Source organism: Rhagoletis pomonella, unplaced genomic scaffold (assembly GCF_013731165.1).
Source record: "Rhagoletis pomonella isolate Grant_MI unplaced genomic scaffold, Rhpom_1.0 Rhpom_scaffold_00006, whole genome shotgun sequence".
NCBI lineage: Eukaryota > Metazoa > Arthropoda > Insecta > Diptera > Tephritidae > Rhagoletis > Rhagoletis pomonella.
In genome coordinates this window covers 10264374-10277876 of record NW_023458560.1, presented here as the reverse complement: position 1 = coordinate 10277876, position 13503 = coordinate 10264374, and the positions used below count along the sequence as shown (strand labels likewise).

The 13503-nt window shown below is 34.0% G+C and overlaps 1 protein-coding gene across 1 annotated transcript; it reads left to right on the top strand.

Moving 5' to 3' along the window:
• The first annotated feature begins 7519 nt into the window (after positions 1-7519).
• On the top strand, positions 7520-9610 carry LOC118741557 (endothelin-converting enzyme 1-like). The gene has a single exon (XM_036473556.1). The coding sequence runs from the start codon at positions 7520-7522 to the stop codon at positions 9608-9610; it is 2091 nt and encodes a 696-aa protein (XP_036329449.1).
• The last annotated feature ends 3893 nt before the right edge of the window (positions 9611-13503 follow it).

The following is a 13503-nucleotide window of genomic DNA, read 5'->3' as shown; positions in this document are numbered from 1 at the left end:
AACATATATTTAATACTTGCGCCGGGTATTTAATGTTCGGCTCCGCCCGAACTTAGACTTTCTTACTTGTTTATGTATACATTTGTCTATATCTATCTCGATTCGTTTTGCCTGTTACAAACCACCGTTATGTGAACAAAGTTATAACACTCTTGTGCTCAAGTGCGTTCAGGTATAATGAAATTAAATTTTTTTTTTCCAGTTTTAAAAGAATAAAATATAAAAAATAAAAAAAAAAACAAAAAATTCAATAAAATAAGTTTCAGAATATTTTTGATATTAAAAAAATTTTTACAAAAAAATTAAATGTAAATATTGAAAGAAAATGTAATAAAAAAAAATAAACAAGAAAAGAAAAATAAATAAATTAGTTTCTAAAAATTAAATTAAATGAAAAAAATAATTTTTTTAAACAATAAAATCCAAAATTAAAAAAAAACTTAAATTAGAAAAAAGATAAAATACATTTCTAAAAATTAAATAAGATTTCAAAAATACTTTTCTTTTCAAAACAATCAAATTAATATATTAAATTAAATAATTTTAACTTAACAAAAAATAATTTTATAAAAATTAAATGAAATTAAAAACATATGTTTTCCTTTTTAAAACAATATAATATAAAACTTAAAAGAAAAAATGATTTGAAAAAAAACAAAAAATAAATAAAATAATCGATGTAGCCAGTTTCACGAAAGAAGTTTAAGTATAATTTTTTTTAATTACTATGTAACCGGCAGTTAATCTTATAGCAAAAATATAGGGCCCACAAACTTTTTTTAAGGAAAAACTACATTCAGAGGTTTGTCAGTGCTTGCCGAGGGGCGAACGCTGCACAGTGGTTCAAAATTGGCATTTTGTGTTTACTGTTCACAGGAGCTTTAATTTTTCTCTCAATGTGATTATTTTGTTTTACAAAAGCTAATAAAATTTGAAAAATACCAGTTGAGCTCGATTTTTCGACGCTTTTTTGAATTTTTGTTTGTTTGTAATCATTTTTTTTTGTTGAAAATGCAGAAAAATTAGCAATTTTGAAAATAATCGATTCTCCTGTTCCAGCTAATAGATAAAATAAAAACTAGTTGAACACAATTGTAGGGTTCTCCCACAATGAAAAAAAAATTAAAAAAAAAAAATGAAATGTTATAAAAAAATGTTCACCAAAATTAATCAATTTACTTTTTTGATTTTTATAAAAAAATTTGGTATGCAGTTTTATAGATAAACGCGTTGTTAGATGTTGCTTTTTTCCAGTCGTCCATGGTGCAGGTGTTTTAAAGTTTTCTCTAGATTTTACATAAATATATTGGAAGACGCAGACAAAAAGATTGCTCTGGTCGTTGCTCTAATAGCACAACTTCGGAGGCAATAGCAAACCGCTGCCATTGAAAAGCTTCTCAAAAAACGATTTACCATTCGTAACCGGTGTAAATCTGTATGTCCTTAAATTTTGCGTGACAAAACCAAGGCCACCACAAGTTGAAGGAGAAGATTGGCTAAATCAGTAGAAAAATGTGTATTGTTAATATTTCTTGCCACAGGAGTAACACATTCCATATATGAATGTACGGCAGACCGGAGCGAAAAACAGAAATTTTCTCAAACCGAATCGTAATACATAACAGGAAAAAGTTGCTACACATCAATACGAATTCAGGGTTAAAAAAAAATTTCAAATCGGTTAATACATTCCGTTCGCGCATCGCAATCAAAGTTTAAAAATTTTATCCGAAATTTAACAGATTCGCGAAAAATCGTAGAAGTTGTAAATTATATAATGTACCTTACGTATGAAAAATTCGGTTTGTATGGAAGATGCCACGCCCCCTTTTCCAATAGTTCCAAAATTTCTCCAAGAGTATGCGATTTATTTCGTACATCTCCATACCAAGTTCCAGAACTCTACCATGAACACTTCCAAAGATAGGCAGTATGAAAAATTCGGTTTGTATGGAAGATTCCACGCCCCCTTTTCCAATAGTTCCAATTTTTCTCCAAGAGTATGCGATTTATTTCGTACATCTCCATACAAAACTCTGGAACTCTACCAAAAAATTTCCAGAGGTAAGCAGTATGAAAAAATCGGTTTGTATGGGAGATGTCACACCCCTTTTTACAATAGCTAAAATTTTTCTCCAAGGGTATGCGATTGATTTCGTATATCTCCATACCAATTTCCAAAACTCTACCATGCACACTTTCAGAGATATGTAGCATGAGAAATTCGGTTTGTATGGGAAGTGCCACGCCCCCTTTACATATAGATATTTTTCAGCCTAAAACCATCCTTGGGACACGTGCGGCAGGTGGCAGTTTCATAAAAATCGGTTCAGCCGCTGTCGAGCCTTGCGAAAACTAACAAACGGCTTTCTAAATATATATTAGTTGAGATATATAATATATTATAATTATATTTTGACAGTATCCGTTGTTTCTGATTGGCGCAAAAAAATCTTGCCTAGTGACGAATTCGCCCCTTGATATGGTCGTTACTTAAAGCTATTTACATTCGAAATTGCATGAAAATTGGAAAACAGGAATCTATAAGCTTATCCAGGCAAAAAGCTACCTACGTACCGAATTTTAAGCAAATCGGACTATAAATACGATTTCTTCGAACAGATCGGTCCCTGGTCCACTTCTCAGACAAAATGGATCATATATGCTAATATATGGTAAAAAGCTACCTACGTACCGAATTTTAAGCAAATCGGACCGTAAATACGATTTTTTCGAATAGATCAGTCCCTGGTCCACTTCTCGGAAAAAATGGGTCATATATGCTAATATATGCTAAAAAGCTACTTACGTACTAAATTTTAAGCACATCGGACTATAATAAGATTTTTTCGAATAGACTGGTCCCTGCTCCACCTACCCGAAAAAAAGTAAAATTTTTTTAGCCTAAAACATGGTGGTTGCCGAAAGCTATTGGTATACAAAATTTCATGAAAATCGGACCAGCCGTTCGCGAGATTACCTGTTACAAAAAAAAGGGACTTCTCTTTATATAATTAAGTATAGATGGTATCAAATTTCGATTATTTTAGTTTTGCGTGTTGTCAAACAGCAGAAATCTGCACAATATGCAAATGTGACTTAAAGAAATGTAAACAAAAGAAAGTGAATTTATGTAGGTGTACTTCGTTTTAACATTTTGTCACATATGTATGTATGAAGAAGTTATTGGCATACAACGTATGTATGTAGGTTAATTGCCAAGATAATCTTGTTGATCTAACACATGTAAATTACAAAAAAAAAAACAGTAGAAGCTTGGGTTGGGAAGAACACACCCTCAATAAGTAATTTGCATACCGAAACTAACATATGTATGGGTATATATGTACATATTTATGTATGTATTCACAAAACAAAGAGATAACCTAGAAAACTGAAACATTGTCTCTAGGAAAAGCTCTAGACAATGGGATAAGACAGACGAAAAAATCATTAAAAATGACCGAAGAGATTTCCTTTGATATTATGTCGTCGGCCGAGTGAAAGATCGCCCTATCTCAGCAAATGGTTGAAGAACGCCCTATTTCAGAATTTGTTTCAATAACGCCATATCTCAACATATTTTCAATATAATTTCAGTTGAGTTTACGCAGTCTTTAACCAAATTCTGAGATAATGCATCCTTCAACCACTTGCTGAGATAGGGCGATCTTCCACTCAGCCGACGATGCGAATATTAACATTGATTTTAAAAGGAAGAACATCTTTTTAAAATAAGAGGAAAAAAGTTAAAATAAATTTTTTACTGGAAAAGATTTGAACCACTTTTACAACATTTTCTGATGGAGAAAATAATTTTAATTTTACTTGACAGAAACTATTCTTAAAATTGTAGAATTATTTTGGAATGCAATGAGAAGAATTTCTTTCCAGTTTTTATTTTTAACGCCAGCCTCCGTAACTGAATAGATTGAGTTGCGAGTTGACATTCAGTAAGTCCCAGGTTGATGCTAAGTCAGCGCAGTTCTTAAGTTGTTATCTTTTGTCGAAAAATTCATATAAAATATTCTTCTATCAAAATTTCTTCAATCAGTTTGCAGTTCTCAAGAAAAAAAATGCTAGATTATTTATTTCTTCAAGAAAAGCAAAATGGTTTTTCAACCAACAGAAATAATGAAAAATATACCTTGTGATTTTTCTTTAGAGCTGCAAATTAGTAATTAGGCAACCTAACAAAACCCAAAATAATCTTTTGTTGATTTTATTGCTAAAATTTCCCTTCCCTATATAAGAAGAATGTTTTATTCAAGAAAAATCTGGTAGTTTTTTCTCTGTGTAAATTCCTTTTGTAAGTGCCAGAGTTAGAGTTGAGCGTAAGAGTTTCACTTATGTATTTTTTAATTTTTTAAGACGTATTTACGTTCTTTGAACATTGCTTCAAAAGCATACAAATATTCTGCGAATTAACAGCGGATTTAATGGTGTTTCGAATTAATTTCGGATTCAGTGATACCAATTATCGTAACGCCTACGATGGACTCAAATATATATGTATGCAGTCATAGCAGCCTTCAACCAAATTTAATCAATCCATATTGGCTCATAAATTATTCAGATCTCCCATTTTACATTATAAAATGCTATAGAAAATTGTTCTCATTATCAGTTGCGATCCCGTACACTGAGAGAAGAAAAAATTTAGAATCAAAAAAAGTGCTAAATGAAAAAGAAATACGCATATGGCTGAGCACCAACCGTTTTGCACTTCACGCGTTTTCATAATCCTCCCGAGTTCTCCCTCTTTTGCAAATATATTCTAAATTGTCATACATTGTATCATATACATATGGGCATTTCCCAAAAAAGGTAAACCGAAAATGCAAGTAAATGAATTCAAACGGCTTTATAACTTGAAATTTCGTATTCAGATGGCGAAAAAGGGTTTTGGAAACGCGAAACGGTGGAGACAAGAACTGAAACAATTAAATAAAAAATTAAATTTAGTATGTGTTACTAAATTTGTATGGAGGAAATATCTGTCACGTCCGATATACATATCACGCCCGTTACCAGATTTTAATTCAACATTAAGTCAACAACGAATTGCTTCTGATTAGAAGGGAATTGGGTTTAACGGTCCATAATTTGACTTTATTTGAAGAATGTTTAATAAAGGAAAACCTTACAGTATTGGCTGAGTTTTACTTATTTTTACATGTACTCTGAAATCACTATTGTTTTCCGTTTGTTCTGTTTTCTGATTTTCTCGACGTCAGTGTTGCAAGCGCACCTAATTCTTTTGTCAACCAAAGGACGGCTTAACAGCTACACAACGGCAAATTTTTTTTACAAGTGACTTCAGTTTTCGTATGATTTATTTAACTCTAAAGTCGTACGAATGTCGCGTACGTAACCCAGGATATGCCCATATGTTATTTTAGATTTAATCAACAAATTGTAAGCGCTACAAAATAATTGTAAAATTGTTGTGTTAGGATAAAGCAAAAAAAGAAATGAAAAAATGTAAATGTGATTTGAAATGTTGAGTTTGAATCAACATCACAGCACGCGTGCGTGCTATGAAAGTATAATTTTTAAATAAGAACATTTTAAAACGATAATCAATTAAAAAGCATATATTTTTAATATGCGTTATTTCAATCAGTGAATTCATAAATTTTTTTTTTAATATTTCAACGCGTTTTTTTCTCTCAGTGTACGATTCCGAAATGACCATTTTTACTCAAACGTGCAAGATTTTAACGAAAAACTAGTAAAATAAAACGCTGTTGAGAGAGCACCTGACGCACTCTCCTTGTCAGAAGTTATTAATTTTAGTCAGGAGATTTTTTGCAAAATGCGCTTTGCTCAAGCATGTTGGAAAGAATGAATTTAAATAATTTTTGTAAGTGGATTCCAATGAATTTGTAAGTATTTTTGGTTATTTACATGTGTGAGCTGAGTGGGTTTACATAAAAAATAAGTTACCTTTTTTACCAGAAAGCAATCCCGTATGTTTTAGTGTAACTCCCCCGCTCTGAGTGATGTTTGTTTGAATTATAGGTTTAATAGATTCAGCCCGAGTTAGAAAGAATCAGACCTATTACACCATTTTGGTAGGTTTTTGAATCAGCTCTTCATGGTAAAGAAAGTCTTTCAGTGGCAACACTAAGGGCCGGTTACTCAATGTCTGGTTAACACTAATCTCCGTTTAAACATCATTATCGACGTGTTCGACTCCATACATATAACATGGAGTCGGTTAATATCTCTACTTTGAATATATGTATGTAGATGTTGCCTAGTCGCATCTATTAGCCTATATGGAATATAAATAATACATTTGTATATTGACCGGTCTATCTCCGTTGTTGATGCCATTATTTCCGGCTCCGAGGAAGATACGACTTTCTGAATAGCACGCTTATATTATATATGCCCTCGTGTCAAAGAATACGACCACCACTTCATAAAATAATTACTTCAAAGCTGCGCATGTGAAATGGTTCTAAACCAGTGCCTAATCGTCTGGTTTTGCGCTAGCTTCAAACACTTTTGATTTTCTGTAGGGTGTTATGCGATTAAAAGTGAATATAATCCCTAATCATTAAAAATGTTAAATTTTGACACGGTTTTAAGATAATCTGAAACATTAATGCATTTACACGGGAAAAATATTTGAAATTTGATTGAAATTACAAAAAAGTTTACACATACATATGTATTTTTAATCGCTTTTGTAATGTCGAAATTAGATAAAAATAAGAAGAGTGTTATTGAAAATTCTAGTTCGCTTACAATTTATAATCAGTATGAAGAATAGGTGTTGTAAAAAAAACTAATTTAACGGTAGCGTAACAGCGTGGAGGTAAGAAGTCAGCTCAATATGTTGCGCCATCAAAGAGAAAGTAGCGCGATAATGTGGAGGAATCTTGTAAATTTTAATAGATACATATATTTTTTATACCTGATGCCAAATAAAATTTTTAATTGGTAAGAACAAAAGTTGCGGTGAGTTTGTTTTTCGATGACTCCAAATAAGTATGACAAACAGTCGCATTTTATTTTGGCTCGCCGCAAATAAGCAACCCAAAGCATCCGCATGCGAGTGTAGGAAAAATAGGCCATAATGAGCTTTTGTGGTGAAGTCTCGCAATAAACAATACAATAAATTTAATTGCAAGCTTGGCTCGCGTTTAAGGTGCCGGCAAATGAAATATCTACATACAATTAAATTTGAACAGGTAAAATTTTTCAGCTGTGAATATGTGTGTGGTTACTTTCATAAATTCTATTTCTATTCAAAAATAGGGCAGTCGTCAGTGAACAATCGTACACATTTTAGCCAATGGGCTGATGGAAGCGTCAGTTGGGCGAAAAAAAATAAAAATATAAAAATAAACTGAATCCATATAAACCTAAATCACCAGCTGGAGTGATGGCTCAGAACTATTTAAGCTTCGGTGTTGTCTAAAAGCGTCAGTGTTGTGTGAGAGCGCTTTGTGAATACGCGTAGAACACTGCTAAGAAAATATCCCATCGAGTATCGAGTATAAAAATGCCATCAAAAAGTTATGGTCTATTAGGCGCGCTAATCGTTATGCTAATCGTTGACTGGCCATGGCCAGTGCGAGTTGCGCGAGCGATGAGTATCTCCATGGAACGGTCAGACGGCAGCCAAGAGCTAATGAAGTTGAATGACACGGGCAGCTCGCTATTCCACTTGCCCACACAGCTGAATGAGTACGAAGTTTTGGAGGAACTTGGCCGCCTCACATTGGCCAGCATGAACCAGAGCGTTGATCCGTGCGAGGATTTTTACGAGTACGCTTGCGGCAACTGGAAGCAGGCCGACTTGGTGCCACAGCGCGCGCGAAATAATACATTTCTGAATGGCATACAGTACTCAGTAAACGAAATGATGGTCAAGTACTTGAAAAATGCAACCGACAAGGAGCTGAAGCTGAATAATGCGGAATCGAAAGCGAAGGCGTTTTTCGCATCCTGCGTGCGCATGAGCAAGGACATGTCCGTTGGTTATAGGCTACTTTTGGAAATGGAAGAATTCAGCTTGAATTGGACGGATTTGAAGCGGACAAATGAAACGCTTGATTGGATCAACATAAACTTCCTATCGCAATACGGAATGTACCCCCTGCTGCCACTGAAGGTACATTACGAAACTGAGAGTCGCATGTTCGACGTGCTATTGTCCACTTCGGGCAATGTGCTGGGTAACTCCGATGTAGTGGACCTTAAAAACCTGACAAGAGATTTTAAAATCGAGAACGAGAAAGAGCTTAAGCAATTTAATGACGAATTTGAACTCGTTCTAGAGTTCGAGAAGAACCTCACTATGCACTCAGGCAGGCGCAACGAAACCGAAGTACTCTCATTGGGTGAGTTTAAGTTAAAGCACAAAGAAGATGCTTTGAATTGGACACGCTACTTCGATATAGCATTCAATGGTAGTGCCAAGAATGATTGGACGGTACAGAATACCATCGCGGATGTAAATCCACTGGCGCATTTTCTGCATAAAACCGACTTGGCAACGCTGCGCACGTACTTGAAATGGCGCACAATAGTAAAGTTCCACTACATATGGAAGTTCGAGACGAGTGACAACTCAACGGAGAGCAGCTGCCGCGAACACACCGAGCAGTACTTCAATTACGCGCTACTACCTTGGTTTATAGATAATGTTTACGATGCCGATCGCCGTGCAGATATTCTACAGCTAGCGAAGCATATAAAAGAAACCTTCTACGACCTCCTGGGCAAGTACACTTGGCTAGACGATGAGACGCGTTCGCATGCGAAGACCAAGTTGCGCGCCATGGACATTACAGTTGGCTACTCTGACGAAATGCGGCATCGCGAGGTCATTAACAAAGTGTATGAAGACGTGGAAATTGGCGACAATTGGTACAAAAATCTGCAAATGGTTGAGAAGAATCGTGCCAGAGTGCGCATGCGTTCGGTGAATAGAGCAATCATACCGCCACTAATGTCGACGCGCGATGTGAACGCTTACTATGCAGATTTTCTCAATTTGGTCTTTATTGGCATTGGCATCTCGCAGGCGCCTTTCTATCACTTCAAGTATCCACCCTCCATCAAGTTCAGCGGCATTGGCAACATCATAGGCCATGAGATGGCGCACGGGTTCGACTCCTATTGCTATCAATACAACTACGATGGAAAAAAGCAGAATTGGTGGACGGAGGCATCTTTGCGCAACTTTAAAGAACGCTACCGCTGTATGGAGTCGCAGTATAATAAATTCATTTTCCATGGTGTTCTTACAAATGGTACATTGACTTCGGGTGACAACATTGCTGACAATGTGGGTACGCGCATCTCTTATCATGCTTACCTTAACAGTTATGGCAATCTCGATGGCGACAAGAAGCCTTTACCCGGATTGAATTTGACGAATAAACAACTGTACTTTCTGAAGTTTGCGCAAACCTGGTGCAGCGGCAAAGAAGATGCCTACAAGGTACGACGCATGAAGACCGATGTTCATGCTTACGAGGAGTTTCGTGTCATTGGAACGCTGCAAAATATGCCGGAGTTCAGTGAGGTGTATAATTGTAAATTGGGTTCAGATATGAATCCTCTGAAGAAATGTGTGATATGGTGAATGAAAAAAGAGAAAATAAAGATAAATTATATGCAAGACATAGGTTTATATATAAAACCACTAGAAGACAGTCTTAATTTGAATTGAATTGAATATTGGCAGGGCAGTATCAGATAAAAGGTCACGTAATATGAAAAAAGTCTTTAAGTTAAATTTCTGTCCGAAATCTAAATTTTCTAAATTATAGAGCGTAGATAATGGTGCGTAAAACTTAGCAGTTCTTGGTATGATATTGCCGAGCGTTAAGCTGATCAATTTTTGAAATGAATATAGAAATGATATTTATAGGGAAATTAAGAATGGATTCAAGCATTTCATGACCCAAAGTTGGGAAGACTTTTTCAAAATACTATCTGCTTGCTTTCGTGTGAAAGTGAATATTGTTGATTGTAAAAGAAGTAAAAAAACACATTTTGCCAAACTTCAAAGTATCGTTCAGTTCTATGAGAAACGTAACTCTTCTTCTTACCATTTCTCTGGCAGGCTGTAGGTGTGTTTTTTGTTAGTGTGTTGTTGTTTTTGGCTCCTTGTATTGGTGTATTTGGAAGAAATTATAATACAAATGGTAGAAACTGTTATAGACAAAGGAAAGTGCTAAGCTATAGTATTTTTTTTTTACAATTTTACATAGGATGCTTTACGATGCTCTAAAGTTTCTCCTGTTGGAATATCAAACCTTAAAATCAGTTTTTAACGCGGCCCAGTAAGATATCGCTTATTTCTGGCATTCAGGGAGCTCATGGTGAATCGAACCGTAAAATTATTTGGTTATACTGTGCAATAATTTCAGGATCATTGTCAGGGCCGGCATGATTCCAACTCGGGATGAAAGCCCTAGTAAACCTCCAACTCTTTTAAAACTCTCAGGTCAATTCTTTTTCGAAGGAGCATAAGTCAATTTTAGGGACTGCTTTGAAAAACAATATTTTCTTTGATATCTCAAAAACCATGTATTCTTTGTAAGGCGACCTTTCGCCGCCGCAAGTGTTTCGACGTTTCCTGTATATCGATAACAAAAAATCCATAACGTGATCCCTGATATCTTGCAGCTAAGTTGCGCTCTGCACCAAAATGACTATTTTCTTAAGTATTTTGGATGATACTGAATACCAAGTATTATTTATTTACAAATTTTCTCAGCACAAAGTACTAAGTATAAAAGTATTAAGTATTAAGGCTAAATCAGTATTTTCGAAACTATTTCGAGATTTTCGGAAATAAAATTTATCTGTAATTTGTTTCGCTGAACCGAGATGTGGTGAGATGTGGTGAGTAAAAGTGTGGTTAGTTAAGGTGAGGGGAGTTTAGGTGAGGTAGATCGAAGTTAAGGCGTTAATTTCTTAATTTTTTTTTCATAAACCATAAAGTATTTATCCATCTACTTAATATCTTAGTACTTTGGTGGGAGTATTTTGCAATTCTAAAGTACCATATATCCATATCATACAAATCCATATATCGCTGCGAATGGCGTATATGTGGTGGTTGTCGATAATATTCTCGCGAGTCTTTTCTAATACTTGGGATATTGTGAATAACTGGTTTATGGTAGACTTACCACACTGATAAGGCAATGAGATCTTCCGAAAAATTCGCAGAGCCTATTTACTTACAACAGTCAACCAGACTGACTAATTTCGGATACTTTTCGTGTCATAAATTCTGAGTTGAGAAATAATAACAAAAATGACGTAGATGCAAAAGTTTATTAATAATCAGAATCATAAAGAATATTTATATTTAAAACTCAGAAAAGCGTCATATTTCAGACTCTAATACAGAGCTGTTAAATTTCCAAATTCACTGTACGAGAAAGTACTTGTATTGTAGTTTGTATGTATATTGACGAAAGTGTTGAATTTTTCTAAGTTTTACACCAAATTTGGGATTCTGATGTATGTATAGTATGCAGTTTTTTTGTAGTATGGACAATATTTTTATAAAAAATTTGCAAATAAAATAACAAAGAAATCAGTCAAATTTTTTTAAATTTTTTTTTGCATTTTGTATTCTCCTTGCGCATTTATCTTATGTCACTGTACTGATTCTCATAATATGTATATATATATATATATATTAATCTGGATGCAAAGTATTATTCAAAAATTGAAATAAATCATATGTAAAATTGAAAACAAAAACCAAAAATAACCAAAAATAATTGAAAATAACCAAAAATAATTATATTAATCCCGTAATTAAAATAAATTAAAAATAATTGAAAATAGTCAAATAATTATATTAGTAATGCAAGATTAAAGTTGAATCCCACAAAACCAAACCAGAAAACAAGCAGTGATTCAAAGAAATGTTTTTGTTTTAAATGTTCGTAATGTTTTTGGAGTTAAATTTTTAGCTATTTTTTATAAAAATACCGTCAAAGCTTTAACCAAAACCATACAATTTACTCTAATGAAGTGCAAGTTTAAAACCGCTAAAATTCCCGTTGATTTTTGAGAATTTTTTTGGTGACGGATTTTTGCACCTTTTTCAATATAATCAAGAATTTCTTATTTAATAAAGTGTGGGAGACCGTTTGTAACAACATTTCAAAAAATCAACGTCAGTTTTTGAAAATTGCACTTTTTATATAAAAACTTCGTACACAAAATATTCTAAAGATTCAGATTAAGTTGAAATCTTGATAAAAATTTTTTTAATTTTGCTAAATTTTATATAACGTCCAAAACTGTTATTTATATGGTTTTGGTTAAAGCTTGGAGGTATTTTTATAGAAAAATAAGAGAAAAAAATTTTGTCCGAAAAACATTAGGAATATTTAAAAAAATTAACACGTGGTCACTTGTGTGAGTCACTGTAAATAATGATACAATAATAATAATAATAGATTGGCGCTTACACATACGTTAGTGCTTGGCCGAGCTTCTCCTCCGAATTGTGGCGTGCGCCTTGATGTTGTCACACAAAGGGGAGGGACCTACGGCGGTTGTATTTTTATGAGAAGCTATTTTTCATGGCAGAAATACACTCGGGGGTTTGCCATTGCCTGCCGTGGGGCGACCGTTGTTAAGAAATAACCTTTTTTTTATTGGTTGGTGATGTTGCTTTGACCAGGGATTGAACCCAGGCCCTGCGGAGTGTAAGCGCGCACAGCTTACCACTACACCACAGCGGTAGCCACTGTAAATAGGTTTTATTAATATAATTTTAGGCAATTCATTTGAAACATTAAAATTAAAAATATAAAATGCAGCTGGGATCGAAATTCATAAGAAATGAAAAATAAGAATAAAAGTTAATATAAATATACACTTTTTCTTTTTTTTTTCATGCGGTACATGCGTTCCTCAGAAAGCCGCATAAAAAAATCTGTATAAAAAAGTTCTTTACTTTCATACAAAAATAGGGGATGCGTTCCAGCAGTTCAAAAAACCGCATAAATTCAGATACTCCATGTAAAAATTCTTAAAAACAGGGTAAAAAATCCAGTGAGGCAATATTAAGCAAAACAAAACAATTTATTTCTTCACTTCAACACTTATTATTCCCTTTGAACTGGACATTAATGAAATAAATAAAATTTGTCTGTATTTTAATCAAAAACAACAAAAAATATCACAATAACTACTTGAATTTTTTAAGAATACAAAGACAAATTATTTATCAGAAGCATTGTCTCGCACACACTGAACAAAGGCAATAAAAACTGTCAAAAAAGCAAAATCGCTACAGCGAGAAAATTTTTTGAGAAACCACATAAATTCAAATCCGCATAAAAAGAGACCTAAGTATATATGTATGCTTTCACCAAGTTTCGGTGACTGAATAAAAACATTTCTCAAAAAGCTGGCTTTCCCGCTTCCTGCAAATTCTCATTTCCTGCCGCTAAATGGACTTCGAAAAGCCAGACTTGACGGGAAAAGAGTTAAATT